This window comes from Stegodyphus dumicola, chromosome 4, assembly GCF_044657685.1.
Source record: "Stegodyphus dumicola isolate Sdum_Otavi_A_Nest chromosome 4, ASM4465768v1".
In the NCBI taxonomy this organism is placed as follows: domain Eukaryota; kingdom Metazoa; phylum Arthropoda; class Arachnida; order Araneae; family Eresidae; genus Stegodyphus; species Stegodyphus dumicola.
In genome coordinates this window covers 177,853,990-177,880,567 of record NC_140771.1, presented here as the reverse complement: position 1 = coordinate 177,880,567, position 26,578 = coordinate 177,853,990, and the positions used below count along the sequence as shown (strand labels likewise).

At 32.7% G+C, this 26,578-nt stretch overlaps 1 protein-coding gene across 10 annotated transcripts in view; it reads right to left on the bottom strand.

Annotated features, from left to right (window-relative positions):
• Positions 1-26,355, bottom strand: part of LOC118184465 (gamma-tubulin complex component 4-like) — a 139,995-nt gene extending 113,640 nt beyond the window's left edge. For 2 of the 10 annotated variants that reach the window (XM_085815826.1, XM_085815832.1), the window contains exons 1-2: positions 25,982-26,112; positions 3,482-3,557 (exon numbers count right to left, since the gene is read on the bottom strand). In XM_085815826.1, the coding sequence (XP_085671952.1) occupies positions 3,482-3,556 (75 nt within the window). In that variant the 5' untranslated portion in view covers position 3,557; positions 25,982-26,112. Of the gene's footprint in view, positions 1-801; positions 966-3,481; positions 3,558-20,571; positions 20,704-25,981; positions 26,114-26,333 lie in introns of those variants that run through there. The other 8 variants (XM_085815833.1, XM_085815835.1, XM_085815834.1 and 5 more) reach the window with 8 other exon arrangements.
• Between the last annotated feature and the right edge of the window lie 223 nt (positions 26,356-26,578).

Sequence of the window (26,578 nt, the reverse complement as noted above, 5' to 3'; positions counted from 1 at the left end):
TATAATAAAAATTCTCGCCTTGCTGTGATATACAATGACTTTCTATTTTCTCTACATTAGCATAAGATGAGCATGATTGTCTTGCTTGACAACATGACAGAGTATCACATCCAAGATAAAATTAATTTCAACGCTTTTTTATTATCTATAAACATGACTTCATGTAGAGGAATATTTACAGAGCTTAATAAAACATAGTTTAAGGAAACAACCATAGATTTAAATGTTTTTAACTCAGGTGCTGTCTCAGTGCCCCACTGGGTAAAAACTAAACTCAAAAACTCAGATGCGAATACTCTACCAAAGTTCTTGCAGACAACTCCTAACTTCCATTGACTGTCTGTCTCCCTTGCTGTTTCTTCACTGGCAATAAGGAGGAAGTTGATTGTCTAACAGTCGAGAGATACATGAAAGTGGCTAAAATTGGTAAACCGAAAGTGTGCTTGAAGTGCTGAACAGACTTTCAGAAAAATATATACTATGGGATAATCCAAAACTTCTCAAATTCGATATTTAAAATAGGTATTTGATTGAGAACATATAATAAGCATAAAATGTATTCTTGGAATTATGCTAAATGCAATGAGAATAATCTCATTATTAAGAAGAGCTCTCCTTATGAATGCAATGAAATACAGTAGCCTCAATCCTTAATTTTGTGTTTATTTCACTTTTGCATCAAATCACTTTTTAAATAAAATGATGCTGCCACAATGTTACTATTATGCACTGTTTAAGAAATTATATAGCAAATGTAAATAATATAGCAAACATAAAAAAGAAGTGTATGGCAACACTTACTCACAATATTCTATCAAAAATTCTACAGATAGACTGCTTTTAAGATTTTTTTTATGGTTGTCATTGATTTGTGCATCCATAACTAAGAACCAGAGAATATACTTTTTTCATATCAATGGATGAGAATGGATGTGTACATCAGCAAGTAGAGTTATCATTGCACACTGTATAGAAGAAATTAATAACAAAAAATAAGCAATAAATAAGCAAAAAATAAGTTTATAATTAATATTGAGCCAGAAAGTTTATGAAGAGATTAAATTTTATTTACAAACAATCACCAGAAGTGACAGTTTTCTTTAAGTTTGTTACTATTTTCATAATTCCTTGTCTGAACATGGAACTGGAATAAGGTCATGTATTAATTTAGAAGTCAAACAACAAAAATCAACGTTACATTTGCAAATTTTCACAGGACTAGTTTTGATAGTTTTATCGAACCATTATCTTCGGCTGCCAAAGTGCAATGCATTCATAGCAACATAATCTTAAGCTAACCAAACACATTTTACAAAACATGCAAATGTGTTTTGTGATGTCCTTTCCTATAAAAATAATTTACTTTGGTAGTTACATGTAAATGGAGAACTGGCTAGCTTTGGAAGTAATTTTATACAATAATTTTTTTTTTACATTTTGGGTGGAAAATATTTAACAATCCTTTCTAAAACAGCTTTGAAGAGATTTTTACCGAGCTAGAAATGTTTTCCACCATATGTTTTCCACTAATTATAATAAAAATTCTCGCCTTGCTGTGATATGCAGTGACTTTCTATTTTGAGTACAAATGATGTCTTATTGTACCCCTATGTTTCTTGTTTGAAACCTTTGAAGAGCCCTACCCACTGAATATTTTGCAGATGAACTCCAGAAATGTAGATGTACAAAACTGAATTTGTGGTTCACTTTGAAAAAGCTCAAAAACCGGCTTTTTGGAATTCTTCTGTTTTATAGGCAGCCAAAGAGAATAAATGGTCAATGCTTTTTTTAATTGCATTTAACAAAGTTGTGTGGCTTTTCAGTTGTGCACTCTAACAGTAAGATTTCTTTAGTTTTCCACCAAATACTGCCGAAAATCCATTGAGGTGGCAGAACATACCCAACAATATCTTTTCTTTCAGAGAACATGTTTTCATTAACCTCTACAATTAAGCCTTCGGCATTTATTTATTTATTTTTTATTTAATTTTCCTGATTCTACATCTCATAGACACATATTTCTCTCAAATAATTGTTCCAATCTATAATAGTAATATCAGCCACATTGAATTCGTCTCTGCAAAATTTCACTGATGTCATTTCCTTAAACCAGCAAGCAGTAGATGAATCTTCTGGCAATAAATAGCATAAATAGCAATCTACTTGTCACAAACTAGTTGCCAACTCACATTTCCACTGATTTCATTCTTTCAAACATCAGCATGCCTTCTTTGATTAAGTCGAATAAAACTTCATTTAGCACCAATTTGAACTTTGACAGTTACTTGGCGATATATTAATTATACTCTTGTAAGAAACTCATAGCACCACTTTCATTGTTTGGTAGAACCAACAGACCTAGGACTGAAGTAGAGTCCAAAATCCGGAATCCATTATCCGGAATGATCTAAAATCCGGACCTCAAAATCACCAACAACATTTTGCTCGTAGGCTTTACGCATGTGCATTTCATTCCTCCCCTCCGCGCATAATAAAATATCTGGACAGTCCAGATTCTTAATTTCACTTCAACACTAAATAAAATAATTTGTTATTGAAGTAACAATCATTTTAGCATAAATTTGTACGATCAATAATTTGGCTCCATTGCTGCGTATCTGCCTGGCACACATCTCAAGCCAAAACATTCCACATAGATGCATCAGTGATCTGACGCCAACCTAGCGAATCATTATTTATTATAATTTCTTTTCATCACCGCACGTTTATCAAAACATGACAACTTGATTAATGACTCATGTAGCGATGCCTAAACTTTTTTTTTTTTTTATGTTAGTAATTGAATAATAAAGGAGTATGGTAACCTTTTATGTTGACATTATGCTTGGCGATGATTACAGATTTAAGTTTAATGCACTAAAAATTGTTGATGAGGAAAAATTTACCGAAAATTTCTCTCCATATGCTAAAAATAGATTTTGTTGATGATACTCATAGTCCCAAAGATGATCATGGATGCAAGGCTGACTGAATAAATTCCATAGCCTCATGATTTCAGCAAAGTGAAAATTATCCACGAAGACATCACCGGATAAGGCACATGGTTTATGAGGACCTTATAATATTCTGAAGCATTTTTCCCATGTGCAGTCACAATTCGATATGTCTATTTCTTGGTAAATCTCGCATAATATTTTTTATCTTGTTTAGCACAAAATAGGAGCAGAAATTTAGATAAAATTCATAGCATTAACTTTGAATTACTGTCACAAAAACTATAAAGAATAGTAATACAATAAGCAGAAGGCATATCGTAAACATTTAATTCAAACATTATTCAAATTTTGTAGTCTTACTTTTAGATGCCAAAACAATATCTGAAAAGAGTACATACTTGAAATACTTAAAGTCTGCTCATAATGATAATTATTTTATACAAACATATATACAGAACATAACTGACATAATCAAAATCAGTAAGTAAAGGACTATCAAACCTATTTCTAATTTTAACACTAACCTTTATATCATTTGAAACATCCGAAAATATGTTCCCAGGTACTCCACTTAATGCCATCAATAATTCTTGCAGCATTCTGCAAAAATAACACACAGTCAGTAGACAACAAAATGTACTTAAAAACTGTGTTATTTTCATTAAAAATTAAAAGGTACAAGACACAAAACTAAAATCAGTTTCAAAAGCATTTTCCATTTCAAAAAATGAACACCAAAAAATTTTTAATAAGCAGTGGATGAGTCTGAAAGACATTATAAAAACAAAAAACAGTATTTTAAGAATTAAGTACAAAATGAAAAAAAAAAAAAAGTCAAAAGGATAAAAAGCATTTACTTCTCATAATTATTCAGCAATTATAAAATATGACTACTTCTTGATAAACAGATCTGAAGATTAATATAAACAAAATAAATATGTACATTTAAGTTGTTAGCTAATATTAAAATAAATGACAAACTGAACTCTTTTTGTTGGAGCTCAGTATTAAAATCAATAACTAATAATGCATACAATATCAGGTTTTGACTTCAACAAGTGCAATAATGGTTTTGACTTCAACAAGTGCACTCCACACGCCCCACTACTTCTGTTTCCCCCCCCCCCCAAGTTCAAATGGTGTTAGCCCAGAAGGGCTGTTAATTTCGTTTTGGCATTTTGCATTGATTCACTATAAATGGTGAAATAATTTTAAATTGTTGCCACTACATATTAGAACCCTGTAAAGTACAAAGTCCGTAATCTGGACGTCCATTATCCGGAATAATCTTTAATCCGGACCTCAAAGCCACAAACATATTTTTTTTTTTTTTTTAATGTATGCTTTATGCATACGCGTCAATGCGAGTTGTGAGGATGTGTCTCCAGATACATTAAAAGATACTTGGCATAATTTATGGCCAGTTACCATATTTCATGGTGAGAACGATGAAGATGACAGCTGCTAATTTCAAGGTTTTCGGACATCACAAACTAAAGGTGAAATTTTCCAGTTATTGGATTTTGTAAAAAAATGTGGAGAAGCGGTAATAAATGAAGACGATATAACAGAAGTTTTTCAGTGTGATGACAATGCCCCAACCATCAATCAATTAACGGATGGTATGGTTCTAGATCCAGAAAATACTGCTTCCGATAGTGAAGAAAGTGACAGAGAGGTTATTGAAAATGAAAAATATTTCGATTGACAAGTTAGTCGGTATTTTCGACACAGCAATTACAGGGCTTAAACAGTGAAACTTTGTAACTGAACAAGAAATGATGTCTGTTTATGGAATTAAAGAGAAAGTATTAACAGAAAAAAACAAAGCAACTTAAAGAACTTACATTGAAAGAAATGTTTAATAAAGTAAACAAATAAATATTAAGCTTTTTTTTTTTTTTTTTTTTTTTTGTAAACTTTGATACCCTTTAGATCATAATTGCTCTTTATTTCACATTTTTAATTGTATAATTTCTGCATGCCGTCTTACCATATTTAAATTGATGATCTATAATCTGGAAATACGCCTAATCCGGAATCATCGAAGTCCCGACGAGTCCAGATTACAGACTTTGTACTGTATTATATTTAAAGAAATTAAATAATGAAGAATATGCATAAATGTATGTATGTTTCTCACACTGTGATAAAACAACGGCACTTAGAGCCATCAAATTTTCAATAATGTATGTCTCCACCCGAATATGGGCATCTAGAAGCAGAAATTTGAAATTTGTTTTATTATCTATATCATACTTTGTACAGCATTTATGAGTTTTTGATTATGAAACTCAACAATTTTAAAGTGAGCAAAAGCAACTCTGAACAGGGGGGGAACCATTTTTATCTCCAGCGCACGAGACTGTGTATCGGAAATTTTAAAGATATGCTCTTTTAAATAATCTGTGATATTGTTATTGCATTAAATTTTATAATTTAAGTGCAAAGAATATGATATTTAATAAATAAAGGTAACACACAAAATGCTTTAAAAAAAAAAAAAAAAAAACCTTTGGGCATAAAATAAAATCTACAAGCTTTCAGGTTTCCTTTTTTTTTTAATACTTTCCTGTTAATGGTGTACCATTTACAGCCAAATATAAACATTAGCATGAAATACAACTAGATGGCATCAAATCTAAGAATACACAAAACTGTAATAACAGTAATATATCATAATACAGTACAATGTCCAAAATATGGACGTCCATCGTCCAAAATGGGTACTTTGGTATTATCACAACCACCTTTGTGCAATTTCGCAATTTTTTGGTGAAGAAAAAAATGGTAAACTCAAATCAGAGAAAGTTATGTATTTCATATCATACATGTTATTATGCATATCCCACATATAATTATTCCAATCTACCACAGTCTTACCGACCATTTTTAACTCCAAGCAAAACTTAAATCTCATTAAGTCTCTCTTTAAGCAGTCTATAAATCTGACTGCTGTAGTAAATGCCAGGCAACTTATTTTTGAATCAATTATCATTTCGAATGAAGACATGTTCATTACATGTTTTTACATTGCATTTCTAAAAAAGTTGCTTTCCAAAAAACATCATCAAATGTGAATCTGAACATTCCTGCCTGTGTGGCAAAATGTTATATTCCTACAAAAATTTCTCAGAACTCTCTTTATTTGCAGACAAATCTAGTGCATATATCAAAATTCAGCTGAAGAGGAAAAATATTACAATTTGCCTTTAGAGGTAATACAACCAAAACGGCATTTAAAAAACACTGACTTTGCTTATTTAAACTTAACAGTTATGGACATGGATACCTGAAGAATTGTTATTGCATAGTGCCAGAGGTGACTGCGATAATACCAAAGTATCCCAGAATGATCTAAAATATGAACTTTTTGAATGATTTTTTTTTAAGCTTTACATTTGCAAACTTAATATTTTTTCATAACCCAAAAAAAAAAGTGGAAAGTTTCAATTCTTAATTTCACTTCAGCACTGACACCCACATGGCAATCAATACACTGAAGCTTGAAAAATGACTCAAGGTGATGTGTAAAAATTTTGTTTTTAATTTTTAATATCAGTAATTGAATACCAAGAACCATAAAAGGTTCTTTGGTATTCAATTACTGATATGGTAACCTTTTATGTTGACATTACGCTTTGCAACGATTATAGACATCACCACTGCAGAGTATTGAGGGTGGTGACATGGAGAAATTTTAACAGAAATTTCCTTCCAAATGCAAAAAATAAATTTTGTAAACAGTACAAAGGTCAAAAGATTACATTTAATGTTTTTCAAGATGCAAATCACTAATTTGTTACTCAGAGCAGCGCAAGACCCTGTGCAGTCGCATCAGCCAGCTGAATTTAGGAGAGAAAAAACTTTTAGAGCACCAAATTTGAGCACGAAAATTTAGCACCAAAATTATTAAAAATTTTGAGCACCAAAATTAAGTAATATTGGTACTTATTTAGTATTTAAATAGCTTATGTTAGTTGAATTGTAAATTAAATGGTTTTATTTCCCGCGCAGTGCAGCGCATGATGGGACATTACATATGATGGAAAAGACCTCCTGGCAAATATATAAGACGCAATTTTCTATAGTGGCGGAAGCGAATGGATGGGATTCACAAGCTAAGGCCTGTCATCTTGCCGCTTCTTTGAGAGCAGATGCAGCGGATATCCTGCAGACTCTTCCCCAAAACCAGAGATTAGACTTTGAAGTTCTATCCGGCGCATTGGAGCTGCGCTTTGGGGAGAAGTGTTTAAAAGACTACAGCAGGCTTCAACTAAAATCCCGTCAGCAGAAGCCCACCGAAACACTTCATTCTGAAATACAGAAGGCTCTGAGAATGGCGGATGTTAAAGATGCAAAAAGTGCTCTGTTGTACGCCGTGAAATTGGAGGCAGCCCAGCAAGCAAGTCGTAGAGATCGCTACTCAGTCAGAGCTGTACAAGTCCACGACCCAGTGGATCAACTGATAGCTCGTTTAGATAAATTAGCCAGAGAAGTCAACGCTTTGATAGGGAGTAGGAGTGAGAACAAAGTGTCTCTAAGATATTGGAAATGTGGTATTGAAGGGCACATACGACGGAATTGCAGAACACCCCAGGGCACGGATAATAAAGCAGATGATTTGATAAGACCAGTGAATGCCTTAAGACGGAATACTGGTGAGAAGAAACCAACCCTAAAGTGCTGGAACTGCGGTGTTGAAGGCCACATACAAAGGAACTGCAGAACACCCCAGAGCACGGAAAATAAGAGAGGCGGGTTAAACAGACAACTAAATGCCATGGGATGGAAAAGGTGTGACAAGAAACCAAAGTGCTGGTACTGTGGAGCGGAAGGCCATGTATGGAAGAATTGCAGAACACTCTGGGTTATGGAAAATAAGATCATTTCCCAGCAACGATGCAGGAAACAAATTAATGGCCATATCGAGGAACGGAGGTTGCCAGAGAATGAAAAACCTTGTTTTAAGGCGCTCAAGAGTTCTACAGTGAGTGGCAACAGTAACGGACTGTCCATCAATGGGCACATCGATGGAGTTCCTTGCAATATGATCATTGACACAGGAGCTAATGTTACCATCATTAGGAGAGATTTAGCTCAACGGATTAAAGATAAACTGATGCCATCCTGTGTTACCCTTCAGACTGCATCTGATGATAAGATTGACATAGCTGGGAAGTTAAAAGTCATGTTTGGAACAGCCTCCTACCATCACACGGCATATGTGGTGGATATTACAGATCCATGCATACTCGGATTGGACTTTTTAAGGAAATATAATTTTTCCTTAGACTTCAAAAACAACAAACTGTTGTCAACATCTGAGGACACGACTATCTACCGAAATCATACTAGGATCAGAGAGAAACACCAGACTACTGGCTGTTCTCCATCCGGGATGCTCTTTAGTCCAGACCTTCGTCAGCCTTGTGACTTGTTTGGTCGCCCTACGGATGCACCTTCATCGCCTGAGAAATACATCCAAGATGTCCAGGCCCGGTTTGAGGTGATGCACCATTCTGCATAAAAGCGAGTCAACTTGGCAACGGAGAAGGTGAAGACCAGATACGACACGAGAGCTACTGGACATAAATTCAAAGAAGGAGACAAGGTGTGGAAAAGATTTGGAAATTTGGAAGAAAAAGGTGTGGTTGTGGAACCCAATTCGACAAAAAGGAGTAAGTCACCTTGGGATGGTCCGCACACAGTCCTAAACAGGCTGAATGATGTTGTGGTTTGGATCCATGAGTCTTCGAACTCTAAACTAAAGTCGTTCATTATGACAGGTTAGCTCATTACTATGGTCATAGTATGTAATGTAAATAATTGTAAATAGTGTAAGACCATTGTCCTTTTTGTTTCTAAATGTATATTTAGTATTTGATTTGTATTTGATAGCATTTGATTTGTTTTATTTATTGCATTTATTGTTCATGTTGTTTATTATTGTAATGTAATGCTATTATTGCATTTATGCCACAGTATAAGTTTGCCTTCCTGCCCAGGGATTGTACTGCCTAGGACGTGCAGTCCTTGGGAAGGGGGCAGTGTTATGTATTTGGTATTTAAATAGCTTATGTTAGTTGAATTGTATATTAAATGATTTTATTTCCCGTGCAGTGCAGCGCGTGATGAATATTAAAAGAAAGCTAAGCCGGAAAATTGAAAATACAAGAGCGCGTGCATGTAACATTTAATAAATATCTCTTTTTGATTTCGAGAAAGTACTAGAAATTTTCGCGCGCTATTTTAAAATCTTATAAAAGGAGGAAAACCTCTCAGTTCGTTGTAATTAGTTAGTTTATTGTTGTTTAAGAGTTTGTTTAGAAAACGGCTCTTGTTGACTGTAGCGAATTCGTGGATTAGCTTTCTTTAGCTGTTTTGAATTAAGTTCTTTTGAACATTTGAGTAGTTAAATGATAACTACTGTGAGATTGTAATACTGCATGAATATTTTAGGAAATTTAAGCATATTTGTTGTGATAATAATAAATTTTTGTTCATTTTTCATCGGACTTGTGCATTCATTTCGTAATGAACCCGTACGCACACAACAATATCAAAAGCTTTAGGATTTAGACACTGGAATGCAAAATTTAGGGGCAGCAAAATTTTTAGAATTTAAGAAGGAATTGGCAGAATTTTGGACCTGTAGAGACCACACCAAGCTGAAAAATATCTAGTGCCAGCCCTGGATAAACCTTAAGTATAAATGGGAATTTATTTATTCTAGACTCAGATAAATCTTAAATATGTGAAGGAAATTGATAAAATTAGTAAATAATATAATTCAAGCTTAATTTCATCAGCAAGCGATAGAAGCGAGACAAAATTTAGTAGAACAGGTCTTTAGTCACCAAACTCATGAAACATCGTCAATAATGTGTAGCGGACATTAGCTAAGCTTTAAGATGATAGCCACAGATTTGAAGGTGTTCAAGTATTGCAAATAAGAAGCAAAATATTCCAATTAGTGGGATTTAAAAAAATATATTACAAGTGGTGATAAATGAAGATAACAGAAGTTTTTTATTGCAATGACAATGCCTCAATCATCAATCAACTAACGGATGGCAAAAATCTGTAGTATGGTTCTAAATTGAGAAAATATGAGGTTAGGCAATTATATAATGAGATTGCGAACCTCCTATCACACAGCTGCAGGGGAGAGGTTGATATTGGAACGCAACCTTCAACAGCAGTCAGCATTCGTTTTGTCTTTCTTTTGTTAGTTTGAGACTTAGTTGTAGAGGGCATTGTTCTGTAGTAGTGCCACAATCATGACGAACTTAAAAATCAAATTCCTAACGAAATTAGAAAAGTCACCAAGAGAATGTTTTCTTATATTAAAGAAGGTAGTTTGATGATAATGCTATGTCACATGCACAAGTTTCTGAATCATACAAGCGGTTCTCAGAAGGTCGGGAAGAGGTTGAATATGACAAGCATCTCCGTCGATCTGCGAGTTCAAGAACTGATTCAAACGTTCAGAACATGAATGAGAATGTGTGGAAAGACCAACATCTGAGCATTCTGATGATTGCAAACATGGTGAAACAAAGAGACAGTAAGACAAACTTTGATGATGAATTAAACATGACAAAAGTTTGAACAAAAACGGTTCTGAAAAACTCGCCTAGGAAGTAAAAGATAATCAGAAAAACATTTGCTCTAATCAAGAACCGGACTTGCTCACAGATCATCACATGTGATAAAACATGGATCTCTTAGTATGATCTAGGAACGTCAATCAATGTACTGGAAGACTTCCACATCACCAAGAATGAAAAAAAGCACGAATGAGAAAGTCAAAACTGAAAGCAATGCTGATTTTTTTTTTAGTCCAAAGGGGCTTTGTCCCTGAAGAATCAAGGTCGTCAATAATGTTGTTTTCGTTTTGCGATTTGTGTTGGTTCCCTATAAATGTCAGTTTCACTTTTCAAATTGATGCCAACAAATACTATTGCACTGTATTATATTTGAAGAAGTTAAATAATGAAGAATCTGCATAAATGTATGTTTCTCGGATAAAATAAAGGGGATCTAGAGTCATCCAATTTTGAATGGCATAATCCTACTGCGAATATGGGCATCGGAAAGCCCAAATTTGAAATTTGTTTTATTATCGATTTCATATTTTGTAAAACTTTAACAAATTTTTTATTAACAAACTCAATGATTTAAAAGCGATCAATAGCAACACTTTACCGGGGGGGGGGAATTATCTACTGTGTATCGGAAATTATTTTAAAATTATTTTGCAACATTGCTGCTGAACTGAATTTTATAGTTTAAGTGCAAAGAACATGATATTAAATAAATAAAGGTAACATACAAAATGTAAAAAAAAAAAAAAAAAAAAAAAAAAAAAAAAAAAAAAAAAAAAAATTGCCCATTTGGACGTAAAATCTGAAACCTTTCAGGTTTTTTTTATTTACTTTTATATATATATATATATATATATATATATATATATATATATATATCATGACTGAATGAATGCCTAAGGGTCAAGCCATTAATCACAAAGCAGTCCTAATCAATTTGAGGGAAAGAGTAAGAAATAAAAGACTGGATTTGTGGAAGAATGCCATATGTATTCTGCATCATGACAACGTGCCGACCTAGAATGCCCTATCTGTGAAATAATTTTTAGCGGACAACCTCCGTAATTAACAGACCTGGCTCTCCGTGACTTTTATCTGTTGCCAAAAGTGAAAAGCCCATTGAAGGGAACACATTATCAGTATACTGAAGAGGTAAAGGCAAAAGTTGAAGAGGGTGACGATGGTTGATCTACAGCATTACCTTGAACAATGGAAGGCATGTATGCAGCAGTGTATAGATAGGGGAGGAGAGTATGTTGAAAGGGATAAAAGTTAGTTGTAACCAACTTTGTAATAAATCCCATTTCTGACACACGGAAATATTTAAATTGACAATTTAATGGGAATTTTTGATGAGGCAATTACAGGACTTGAAAAATGCAGCATTGTAACTAAACAAGAAATTATGTCCATCTACTGAATTAAAAGAGAAAGTATCAGCACAAAAAAATGAAGTAAATTAAACTTACACAGAAAAAGAAATGTTTAATACAACAAAGATATAAATACTGAGCTTTTTTGTTGTTGTTTCTCTTTCCCTTATGATCATAAATGCTTCTTTTACTTCATGGATCACTATGTCATATTTTTAATTTCATGATTTCTACATGTCATTTTACTGGATTTAAACTGATGATCTAATATCTGAAAAAATCCCAAATCCAGGAACACTGAACTCCTGACGAGTCCGAATCTCAGAATTTGTACTGCATATATAGTTTAGTAACATGTATTGCCAAATTTTCACACTGTTCTGATGTTTTCACTTCAAAGAAATAACAGAACTGAACAAATTCAACATTACAGATAACCTTAGCACTGGGTACATTAAGCACTGCAAAGCTATTTGTATGATATAAATACCGCATTTGGCAGTTTGGTGCACATTTAGCAACTGATGCCCCCAAAATAGAAAATTACCAGTTTCCCTTGCAACCTTTCGAGTTTTGTAATAAAAGTACAGGTCAGTTTCTTATAGAATGTTTTCTAAAAATACATCTCTTTTCATATGCAGATAATCCTAATCTGCTTTCACATAATCCAATCTAAAATCACTCAATAAATTACCTTTTCCATACTTGAAAATATTAATTTTAAGCTTAGTAATAATGTTTGCCATTGTACTAGCTATAACTAAAAAAAATTCTGCCATAATTAGGCTACCTCATATTTACTATTTTACACAGAATAAATATTTATTTCTTAACAGTTTCAAGACTATGAATTCTTTTATCATGTATTTAAAATTCTGTTAATTAAGAAGCTTTTTATCGTCTAATTTACAGAATCATTCTTATTGTTGCATTCTATGAGTTCGAGGATTTGGAGCGATTGATGACAACACTTGATGAAGATTCAAAATAATTTATTCATCAGTATTACACAGGACAGTTTCAAAGATGCATTACAATCATAAAAAAAACTATGACAAACACACTGAAACAATCAGCAACACAGCCTTTAGGCTGTAACGTTGAAGACAGCTTCACAGCAAAGCACTAAAGTACAACTCCTAACTCAGTCGATCACTCTTGGGCTAATCTCTGAACTCCAGCCACTACTACTGAATTCAAGATACTCTCCTCTATGTACACTGCTCAAAAAAAAAAAAAAAAAAAATGGGACAGTGCTATATCTCCCGGTCTATTGGGCCGATTGACAAAATTCAAACTGCGTTTTTCATGTCTCGAAAGCGCGACTTAGGATATATATTAGATTTATATATAGCACTATTCTAACATAGGTATTTTGACACAAAATCGGACTTTTTCTGAAATAACATACCAATTTTTTTACATATTTCGATTCTACGACTCAAATTATGCCAGAATACCAAGTTTTGTAAAAATCGAATAGTTTTTAAAATATTAGCTCTCAAAATTTTAGCTCCTCAATGTTAATTGAATTTGGCAAATATTTATTAATATCTCTTTTTTTATTAAACTTTTTTGATTTTTTCTCTCACATTTCGAAATTTTGGTTCATTCCAAATAAAATTTACCCATTTTTTGCGTTTTATTTTTTAAATTTCTATTTTTAAATAATTTCTATATATTTTTCGAAAAAAATTTTGAATTATAACCTATAAAATTTTTACCATCATCTTAAAGTAGGTGTATTTTTAAGCATATCTGCAAAAAATTAGACTTTTTTATTCAAAATTTTCTAAGATATACACGAATTTACATAATTTCGCATTATGTAAAATTTGCGTTTTGAAATTTGGCACCTTTTTTTTGAGCAATAATAACGCCAAATGTGGTCTATGGATTTTTGTTATACTGAATTGCCACAGCTATTTTTAACCTTAAACTTCAAGTAAAATTTTACGAAGAATTAATTATATGACATTTTTTCCCTCAATGATGCGTAATAAATATTTATTAATACTATATGAAAGGCTATTTTTTAAATTATAGATGATATTATTCAAATTTTTAATTATTTTTTTTTTTAATTTCTCTCGTATCTTTTCTCTTTTTAAAAAATTTAAGAGTAAGTTTTTGTAAAAGTAAATTTTTACCTTCGACGTTTTATCGTCTGCTACTTTACTTCGTTTAAATTGAATTGTCTAAAACTGAGAATTTTCGTTTGATATTTATTTGAATTTTATGACATTAACTGCATAATTTATTTCTAAACAAACTGTTGCTTTTGAAGTGGCTGAAAGAGCGGCTGATATTATCATCCATATTTTTAAAGCACAATATATTTTTATAGAAACATAATATTTAGAATAATCATTTTTTATAAAAGTCAAATTATGATATAAACATACAACCCTCTAGAGAATGAATTAATGGAAGTTCAATGGTTATGTAGAAATGATCTGCAGCTACTTAATGGCTGGATAAGTCAGCAGATTCTGCGGACAAGTAAGAATAATTATATAAATGACACTAACATTCTGGATTCAATAAACAACGAGGATACGATGTTTACTAAATGAATTTAAGAAGTTTTAAAACATAAAAAATTAACTAATTTTTTTTTCCTAAAATGTATTTTTGCGCGTAGCGTATTTTCATTATATCCTTAAAATTCTAATTTCGAATGTAATTGTCAAGAACTCAATCCTAATCATCAGTAATATAATAAGTAATTATTACGGTTATTAATAAATCCTTCTTATAAAGTAATTGCAAATATTTCAAAAAACTTTCTGTCTGAATGCAAACATTTTTCTATGCAAATATTTTTAATTTTATATTAATCAAGATTACACACCATATTACTTATTTCCACTTCAAATCTTACCGTCAGTTCTAGTAGAATTTACAAATCAATTATATTTAATTAAGGATTGGATTGGATTATTTAATTATGGCAAAGCACACGAGGGCTATCTTCCTAAAGGGAGGGATGCCTTCGTGGAGGACTTTCTAAGGGAAACTGGCTCGTATACACGTTACACATGGGGAAAACCACGAAACCGCCCATGCAGCCAGCCCGTTCGCGGGATTCGAACCTCGGACTGAACTACCAGTGTTCAGCGTCTTTACCGCTCGGCCGTTGGTGGGCTATTTAATTAAGGAATGACCATCTAAGTCAAGAAGTTAAGAAACAGCGTACCGTAACAACATTTCAATTATTGGCGCCGTATCTTTCATGTTACTCCCGATTGGCTAGCTACATGATTTTTAATGAGTATTCGGATTTTACTAGTAACTTCACTTGGAAATCATGCTTAAACTAGGTTAGTTGGTTATTGGAACATAGAAAGAACATGGGAGCTATTTGATTAAGATGCTTTCATAGAGAATCTTTGTAAAGAGAACCTAAAAAACTACGAAAACCAACCATGCAGCCTGGGTTAGACTGAGCAGCAAACAATTAGTATTTAACAATCTTTTTTTTTTTTTTTTTTTCGAATGCTAGGCAACTGATGAGGCTCCAATTTAATATTTTATTTGTAAATATTTAAAATATTGTCGTAATCTTAGACACAAAAAGCAGAATTTAAGTTTTGTTAACTCGTTAGTAAACTACCAAGCCGTAGTGCAAATGAATATTCAATTTCTTTGGCAATAACTGCATTCACTTAATATTCTTCGAATATGAGCTAAAGAAGGAATGTTCTCGGAAGATTAAAGAAGTGTTTAAATCCAGTGATATTAGGTTTGTCTTACAAGCTCAGGATCAAAACGATTCTGCAATTGCCTGAGTAGTTGACTTGTAAATGGATGTGAATTAAGCAGATGACTTTTAATCTTACGTTATTCAGCCAGAAAACGTATTCCAAATGTTTTGTATTGCATGACAATGCATCTTTTCATTATTCAATAACCAGTCGGAGAACCGCTTGTGTTCCGAAAATAAGTATGTGTACTCAATCGTCCTGCATGTTCTTTAAATTTGTCTTCTTGTGATTTATTTTCTTTCCCAAAAACTAAAGTTGCCTCTCAAAGGAAAGGTTTTTGACATTGAAGAGACAAAATTAATATGACATCTACTTTTAGAGGCATGCCAAAAACAGATCTCTACAAACCTTCTCTTCCATTACATGTTGTGCAGTCAGACAAAAAGTTACATCAATCTATTTTTATTACACTTTGATTACTTTATTAACATACAGTGAATATATACTAAATCTTTTACTTTAGCTTAAGTAATTCAGAATTTTTGACGGAATTGTTGTCGGAACTAGGACTTAGAAGATAAGTCAAATTAAATATTTCGATAACCCAATAAATTCAAGTACGAAATTTCAATATTTTATTTTCGGAGGGAGGGGAAATGTTTTCAGTTTTGGTCCATTATACTAAGTACATTTGCTTCGATTTTTTATTTTTCCATAAAAGCGAAAATTTTACACATGGTATACATATAACGCATAGCTTCAAATTAAAATTTAATAATATACAGAGTGGTTATAATTAAAGTTCCACATTGAAACGGTCATAAAAGGAAAACTACTGGATAAAATGTTATCATGTAAAGGAGGTCATGGGAATTTATTTTCCGCGAAAAAAAGGAAGTTCGAAACCTCACCACCAGGGGGGAAATGGCGCTGTATGCAATATTGTTAAACGAAATATGGGTTGGAAGCTAACTTAACCTTTTGTTAAACGGGTTTAATATGTTGTATACCCTTAAGAAACTTTGAAGTAGGCAAATTACCATTTAAAGACGTTAAATTCGATAAATGTCGAGTGCGCCATCCCTGTAAGTGAGAATTTCGTCTGTGAAAACCACGAATTAGCGATTAGAAAATGTGAGATCGCAAATCACTCTCACAAGCGTGTACAATCTGGAAATCATTTTCTTACAGATCGCTAATTTGTAATTTTTCAAGCCTGAATTCGGCACTAAAACATGAAGATACTGATTTAAAAGGCTTTTAATCGATTTGGGGCCAAAGAAATCTCTCATGTTATCTATCTAGTTCCATTGCATTCTCCTACTGCATTCGATTGCATAACAGTCATTTCACACTGTTTACTGTTGAAAAACAGCTAGTTTTATAACAGAACCATTTTTTTCTGAAGAGCAGTCGACAGCTGGACCACTGCGATTGCAGCTCACTTAGAGTCAATATTAAAATGTTTCGTAATACATGAACTGCAGTAACGTGGAATTTTAGATACTACGATTTTTATGCAGGGCTGCGCACCACCTCAAGAGTGTCGCATAGTTACTTAGGCAACATTTCACGAATGAACGTCTTATAGGCCAACACTTCCCCTCTTCCCATCAGACCTCAACCTCTGTGACTTTTGTCTACGAGGTTATCTCAAAAGCACTGTTTATGGTGATAATCTAAACAATTTGGCAGAAATTAAAAATGTGATACACTGATAACATTCCTCCTGATATGCTATGTGTAACGTGTATACGAGCTAGTTTCCCTTAAAAAGTCCTCTACGAAGGCATCCCTCCCTTAAGGCAGATAGCCCTCGAGTGCTTTGCCGTAATCTAATAAACCAAACCAAGACCAAACCTGATATGCTAAGAGCTGCTGTTGAGAATGCAGTAACATGATTTAACTTGCTTTCGGAAAATGCTGGACGCTACATTGAACATGCTTTGTAACACGTTTCGGAAAATATTAAACACATTTTAAACAGATGTTTTTGTGTCTTATTTCATTTAACAATATTGTATACAGCGCCATTTTTCCCCTGATGGTGAGTTTTTGAACTCTTTTTTTTTTTTTTTTTCCCCCGCCAAAAATAAATTCCCATAACCTCCTTTACACGATTCCCAAGTTTGATAACATTTGGTCCGGTAGTTTTCCTTCTATGACCATTTCAATTTGAAACTTTAATTATAACCACCATGTAAATTAAACTTTAAAAGTTTGACAGTTTGGTTCAAGTCCCAGCTTTAAAAATATATATATAAATATAATCTTTTATATTAATTCTCTTAGAAAGAATGTTTTAAGAAGCTAATTTTTCTCTCGCGTTATAGACTGTATAAAAAAAAAAAAAAAACATGATCTTTAGTATGATTTAGATTGTTTCAGCCGATATAAGAATCGGATCACTTGGTGGTACAGAATAAACCCTGCTGGACTGTTTTATTTCTTTGTCATTTAGCAAAAATATTTTAATTAAAATATTTATCCTTTGGACTTCGCTTTAAACTTTATTTTTAGCTAAAGTGACTAGAAAATGAAAAGCTGTCTTTAGCTGAAACGCAATTGATATTTTAAAAAATTGACAAGAATGCAAAATGTATGGAAGTCTAGCAGTCGAAAAATCTTAATTTTCTTGTGTGAGCACTGAAAATAACTGTAGAAGGAAAGAAGAAAATTAGGGAGAAAAGTAAGCAAAAATTTGCAGGGAAATTTGGCTGTCAGACATACCAAGATGTTCAAAAAGTTGGACGCTTTCGAATATACTTTCAGGATACTTCAAAGAATTTGAGTGTTCAAAGAGAAAACACTTGGACCAGCAAATACCATCAATTGAGCTTGTGTTAACAGAAAAGACAAAACGATATCATTGCAGGTTAAAGTGAAGAGCGACTGGTTTTAAACTATATGGTTGTGTAAATTACGTTATCATAAATGGTGAATCCCATGATTTTCTCAGTCGAATTATTTGAAGATTCAGGAGTTTATCCAGTGATGTATGTGGATGTCACCTAAAGATGTTTTTTTTTCCTTCCTGATGAAACAGCGGCCGAGCGGTAAAGTCGCTGAACACTGGTAGTTCGGTCCGAGGTTCGAATCCCGCGAACGGGCTGGCTGCATGGGCGTTTTCGTGGTTTTCCCCATGTGTAACGTGTATACGAGCCAGTTTCCCTTAGAAAGTCGTCCACGAAGGCATCCCTTCCCTTAGGCAGATAGCCATTGTGTGCTTTGTCATAATAAAATAAACCAAAACCTTTTGATGAAACCAGTCTTTCCTTTCATCTCATACCTTCAAAATGTTTAGCCTCTAAAGACTGATAAAGGCTCTGACGAAATACTTCGTGAAGAACTTTCTAAGGGAAACCAGCTGTCATACGCGGTACACATGGGGAAAATCCACGAAAACGCCCATGCAACCAGCCCGTTTACCGGGGTTCGAACCCCGGAGTGAACTACCAGGGTTCAGCAACTTTACCGCTCGGCCGTTTGTGGGTCTTTATGAAATGGAACGCGATAACTTTATTTAAAATGATTGTCAGAAATACCAAAATGTTTCGAAAAGTTGGATACTTTTCAATATACTTTCAGAATGCTTAAAGAAAAAGAGAAGAAAAATAAATTTTTCCGTAAAATTTAGTATTCGTATTTTTTTAAACTTAAAACTTTTCAATCTTATGATATTTGATTCTTGCGATTTCAAAAATAAAATATTTGACTAAAATATGAATAACATTTTAAGAAACCAAATGTAGGATAAAATTGTGTAAAGCAATGGGCACAATGATAAAACTGTTTAAAGCAGTGTATGCAAGTCGTCCTAAGTTAAAATATCGGTTATACATCTCTCTTATTTATATATATTTTTTCTGAACGGAACATTGAAAGGCGTGTAAAACTGTGCTTTAATGTATTTTCTCTTTTAATATAGTATGCAGTTTTCAAACGCATCGTAGTCTGGGTTACAAAGTATTCTTCCGAAAGAAACGCAGTTCAAATAAATAAAATCAAATTCTGGAAAATTGATGTTAATAAATATATTTAAAATGCTCAGTTCGAAGGAATAAATAGAAAATTTTAAAACAATTATCTGAAGAGACAATGCAACACAAACAATTAAAATAAAAGTATAAAAATTTAAAAATGACCTAAAATAATAACTATGACGAAAAATATATATAAAAAAAACTATTTGGAAAAAAAAATAAATAAATAAACGCTGCACCTTTATTTACGCAGTTTGAATAGGTAAATAGAAATTTTTAAAACAGTTATTCGAAAAAAAAAAACGTGCAACTTAAACAATTAAAATTAAATTCGAAAAAGAAAAAAGTACTTAAAATAATAAGTTATAATTAAAAATATAATATAAAGAATATTATTTGGAAAAAAGGAACGATGGTGACTTTTTTCCCTCTCACAGGAAAGGAAACTAGGTTGCCATATATTAAGAAGTTCGCCAAGTGAACTATTCTCTTCGCAAACTGACAAAAAAGTGCCAACATAAATTTGTGAATTTCTCCGTAAATTTCGCTCCAAATTTTACAAAATTTCATATTTAGGCGTAATTTGAGTCGTAGAATTGAAATATGTAAAAAAATTGGTATGTTATTTCAGAAAAAGTCCGATTTTGTGTCAAAATACCTATGTTAGAATAGTGCTATATATAAATCTAATATATATCCTAAGTCGCGCTTTCGAGACATGAAGAACGCAATTTGAATTTTGTCAATCGGCCCAGTAGATCGGGAGATATAGGACTGTCCCATTTTTTTTTTTTTTTTAAGCAGTGTACAGACAAGGTATATATAGCTTTTGACCTGGCTTCGAGGGCATTATTGGGAAAAGTGGTAAGAATTCGTTCTAGAAATTTCTCGCTCAGTCTATGGCATATTGCCAATTTTGACAACAAACGGGTAATTCTTACCAAATGTGGTGATCCTGCCTTTCTTTGTCACTTTCTGGTAACCTTAAACCTGCTTTGTGGGGAAGCTATCTTACCACAGCTGGGCATTTTGTAACATTATTATATTCCTTCGTAATTCAATAAGTTTATCCCCCTTTTAGAATTGCACCTATCCAATAAAAAGCTTATTAAAACAAAGTATTATATTATGGCTGAGTAATTTAATAGTAGGACTTAATTAAAAATAATTACATATAGTTACTAATCTAGCCTACAAAGAAATCACAAATTTTTAAAGTAAAAATTAGTTACATTTTTTGCTTTAAAAATTATTTTTAGATATAATAATTATTTGTTTATTTCCACAGCTAGCAGAGTCATTCCAATTTCTGAAATTGAAACATCATCATAATGGCCAAAACTTGATATTCGCAACTTTCAGCATGGACCAGCTGATGTAGTCAAACTTAAAACATGCACAATTTACCCTTACTCTAAAATCTTGTTGACAGATACTGAACTACCTTCACTTCTAATGACTTTTCATAAAATTAATGTTTTTGGAAGAAAAAAAATATACTATTTGCTATTTTAGTACTTACATACTTTTTTTCCCCATTAGGAATATAGCTTAAATTCAAGTGAAGAACATTAGAATTCGCCTCTGGTACTTCTCAGTTTTTGGATGAGATTATAATTTCAGCTTATGCATCAAATAAAATGAACCAAGTTATTTTAATTTATTTGTAAATTATGTTAACTAACATGTTATAATTTCAATCTTCACTATAACTTCTCCTTTCCATATTTCTCACCAGAATGCAAATTAGTTGTGAGGATTTAAAGTTGAGATTTTTGGATTTGAGACAGAATGTTTCTGGCATTTAAGCACTATGATTAATTACTGACAGGTCCCTCACTTATAATTATTTGACTTTGTGGTCACCTTGTAGAGTCATTAGATGTTTTTTAAGCAGAAGACATGCAAATTGAGCAATACCCTTGGTGGGACTCAAACCTGGACCTTTTGAATACTGAGTGTGCTGACCGTTATACCACGAAGGCATGCAGAACAGAGGGAGGAATTACCTTACACTCTCACCTTACATTCGAAGTTCAGTTTAAATATTTTTTTTTTTTTTATATTAACTATTTATCCTTTACATTTTATTAAATCGTTTATTCTTGTATTTACTTTTTGATTCACTTTCCCAACAGCCTTACATAGTTCTCTGGCACTACTAAATTTAGAAATTAATAAATGTCAGAGAAATCTTTAAAGAATTTCAAAATCTAGATATCCAATATCTGGACATCCAGAATTCTTTTTTAAAATTTTTTTCAAAAAGAGAAAAAGACCTCACTTTTGCAGGTGCTTCCCAGAAGCCCAATACATACTTTTCGTAATAAGGCATGTGCAAGATCCTGATTCTTATTTTACTTTGGTACTAAGTAAAACAACTTCATGTTGGAAGAAAAATCCATGAATTAGCATAATTCTGCATGAACAGAAATTTGGTTCCATAGCCACCTTTCTGCTTGGCATATATCTCAAATGGAAACATTGTGATAGAAACAAGACCCGAACAATATATCTTTAACTCAGTCTTATGATACATTCCCAATACTGTAATAGTAGTCACTAGGTAAGCTTTATAATGATAGCCACATATTTGAAGGTTTTTTAATATCACAAACTTTTCTTATCAGTGGAATTTGTGAAGAAATGTGGAGAAATTGTAATAAATAAGGATAATATAACAAGTTGGTTAATCTTTACAATATGGTAACTGGTAGTTTGGCGACATCTTGGAGGCGATAAAGGTTACTACCTGGGACTTTGGTAATAATGTGAGCAGTACTCAGTTCCGATTACGCATTATTTTGTGTGAGGGAAATGAGAGATCATGGGATATGTCATGTGATATTAATGGACGAATTACGGTTCTTGAATCGGAAAAGGGGGGAAATCGGGAAAAAATCTGGAAATTTTGTATTTGGTTTATTCTGTGTTATGTGAAACAGTGTTCGTGAATTTTTGGATCCCATGGCTGTAACTAAAGAAAAGTTTATCGGACACGTAATCAAGATTCTGAAGAAGATTAGGTAAGTTAGTATTTTTAATTATTTGAGGATATTATTTTTATGCATTGTTCTAAATGTAAGGTGGAAAGGAATTTGGTATTACTGGGAAAATTGTTATTAGCAATGATTTAGTTTAAAGTAATTACGATTGTAAGGTAATTTTTATTAATTTAATGTATGTGCTCATTTATATTTTAAGTAGTGTTTTTGAATTTAATTATATTTTAATGAAATGATAGTTATTTTGTGAATTTTATGTTTGTAGGAATTTGGCATACGTTTAAGTTGAAATAAACGTGCATGGAAATAATTTAAATATTTGATACTAAGTATTTGTAATGCTTGCGGTATGAATTCGTTGGTGACGTGTATAATGTAATAAGAGATGTTTCTTTACATGTCAAAAGAACATGTTACAAAAGAAACATGTCTTTACTTCGTGAAGACAAAATGGCGGCGGGGAAAAAAAATAGAGGGTTGCTGTAGGAGAGTTGGTTGCCAAATTTTCGCCAAAAAATCGCAAAGTTACCATAATGTAAAGATCAACTCATGTTTCTTTTCTTTTTATCTACTGAACACTTCTTCCAACAATCTAGTAGCCGAATTACACTTATGCTAGAAATTTTATCAAACAAAACTGCTTAATCATGACAAATATTCACTGCAAAATTGGGAAAAGTGCACAATACCATACTCCTTACGCGTTTTTCAAAATAACACATACACATAAACCATGTACACGGCGACTTATTTTTACTTAAAAAAACATCCCAGAATTGCACAAAAATGGCATTGCGCACACTCTTCACTATATCCATGTACACTGCTTTTTTCTCATAAATTAGAAAAATTTCACGAAAATACATGACAATTTTCTCAATCTTTAAACCCGGTAAAAAGAACATATATGAAATTACCTGATCGCGAAAAAGTATTTACCCTTTACAAATATGAACATTTCCACATATAAAATAAATAAAATATCCAAAAACTTTTACCTCTAAATCATCTATTACATTATACACGTCACCAACGAATTCATACCGCAAGCATTACAAATACTTAGTATCAAATATTTAAATTATTTCCATGCACGTTTATTTCAACTTAAACGTATACCAAATTCCTACAAACATAAAATTCACAAATCGGTTGATCTTTACAATATGGTAACTGGTAGTTTGGCGACATTTTGGAGGCGATAAAGGTTACTACCTGGGACTTTGGTAATAATGTGAGCAGTACTCAGTTCCGATTACGCATTATTTTGCGTGAGGGAAATGAGAGATCATGGGATATGTCATGTGATATTAATGGACGAATTACGGTTCTTTAATCGGAAAAGGGGGGAAATCAGGAAAAAATGTGGAAATTTTGTACAATGTGGAACTGAGTACCGAAGTATTTACCCTTTACAAATATGAACATTTCCACATATAAAATAAATAAAATATCCAAAAACTTTTACCTCTAAATCATCTATTACATTATACACGTCACCAACGAATTCATACCGCAAGCATTACAAATACTTAGTATCAAATATTTAAATTATTTCCATGCACGTTTATTTCAACTTAAACGTATACCAAATTCCTACAAACATAAAATTCACAAAATAACTATCATTTCATTAAAATATAATTAAATCCAAAACCACTACTTAAAATATAAATGAGCACATACATTAAATTAATAAAAATTACCTTACAATCCTAATTACTTTAAACTAAATCATTGCTAATAACAATTTTCCCAATAATACCAAATTCCTTTCCACCTTACATTTAGAACAATGCATAAAAATAATATCCTCAAATAATTAAAAATACTAACTTACATAATCTTCTTCATAATCCTGATTACGTGGCGGATACACTTTTCTAATTCATTCAATAAAATTATTGAAAGATTTTTTCTGCGAATTTTTCCTCCATACTTCCTCCGCTAAATAAAAAGCAAACTTCTCTTTATCACAATGCCTAAATACCCATTTCGAATTAACTTTAGTTAGGGCCATGGGATCCAAAAATTAAACAACACTGTTTCACACAACACAGTATAAAGCTAAATACAAAATTTTCACGTTTTTTCCTGATTTCCCCCCTTTTCCAATTAAAGAACCGTAATTCGTCCATTAATATCACGACATATCCCATGATCTCTCATTTCCCTCACGCAAAATAATGCGTAATCGGAACTGAGTACTGCTCACATTATTACCAAAGTCCCAGGTAGTAACCTTTATCGCCTCCAAAATGTCGCCAAACTACCAGTTACCATATTGTAAAGATCAACCGAAACATGTCATTACTTCGTGAAGACAAAATGGCGGCGGGGAAAAAAAAATAGAGGGTTGCTGTAGGAGAGTTGGTCGCCAAATTTTCGCCAAAAAAACGCCAAGTTACCATAATGTAAAGATCAACGAAGAAGTTTTGCATCATGATGACAATGCCTCAATCATCAATCAAAACATGGCAAAATCTAAGCTATGGTTCTAAATGCATGAAATATTGCTACCGATAGTGAAGAAAGTGACAGAGAGGTTGTTAAGAACGAAAATATTTCCAATTGACTATTTAGTGGGAATTCTTAAACAACAATTAGGGAACTTTAAAACTTAATGATAAATGAACAAGAAATAAAATTCAAATTTCGAATTTAGGTGTAAAGTATAGAATTGCCCACTTACATGGTGCGTATCGATGTGTACATGGACAAAGTCAAGGGAGTGTACAAGGCCAAGTTTGTGCAATTCTCTGATGTTTTTTAAGTGAAAAATATGTCGATATGTACATGTATAACGAGTCTGTGCAATTCTTCTACTTGTTACCTTCAAGTTGATGCAGAATGAACTTGAAATAGGTGAAAATAGGTCGATGTGTACATGGATACCGAGTTTGTGCAATTCTTTGACTTGTTATTTTCAAGTTGGAGATTTTGAGAAACGCGCGAAGCAGTGGGTTATTCTGCACTTCCCCCAAATTTAATACCGAATAATACAGATGTCGCACAGCAAACTTATCAGGTCTCTGCTTTTACACGTAGAACATCACGATTATAGTTGCAGCTGCTTTGTTTACCATTCATACCACAAACTAGAAATCAACGGTAATTCATGAAATTTGTTTGGTCCAGATATCATGTTGAGCTCATTGAAAATTAAACTCAATACTAAAATTCAGATTAAAATTCATAATTTCAACTTTTAATAAACCTAATATCCTAGACTGAACTTGCATTAATATAAAACGCCGTAGTGCCTCACTAAAGGTTTCTAAAAACAATTTTTTAAATAAAATAAAATTATGACTTATATTTCTTTAAAAAAAATAAAATCATTAACCTGACTTTTGCAAAGTATGTTTTCCACTACACTTTCTCGCAAGTATATTTAAATATCCGCGTTTTGCCTCTCACGTACCTCTGGGTTGTACCTCTGACAGTTAAGGTAAATAATTAAAATCGAAGTAGAAGTGAGTTTAACGTTGATGATGAAGATCTCACACACACACACAATAGACGGACATTACTCGACTTTTAATGCTAATTTAGCAACATAAGAGAACAAAATTAGCAATCAGATGCCAAGCAAATATAAACACATCTTAATCCCGTTTTTCCCTATGTATTTTCCTTTTCTCCCTAGCACCTATTTCCACATGATATTTACAAGGAGGTTAGAATAGATAACTAACCTCCTTGGATATTTACTTCCGTTGGCATAATGAAATGTTGCCCATATCCTTAAAAGAGTCAAATTGGCGCAACCACGGCTGTTCTCCGAACCTTATCCCACAGATCGTATTTTATTCTCGAGTGTGAGTGTCAAGATGTAGAAAGAAACGTAACGTTGAGCTAGCGCAAGGTCCGTAGGAAGAACAGGTTAGCTCACTCGGGGTAAACAAACGAAAATGCGTTCTCGCTGTCTATTGGCTGTGAC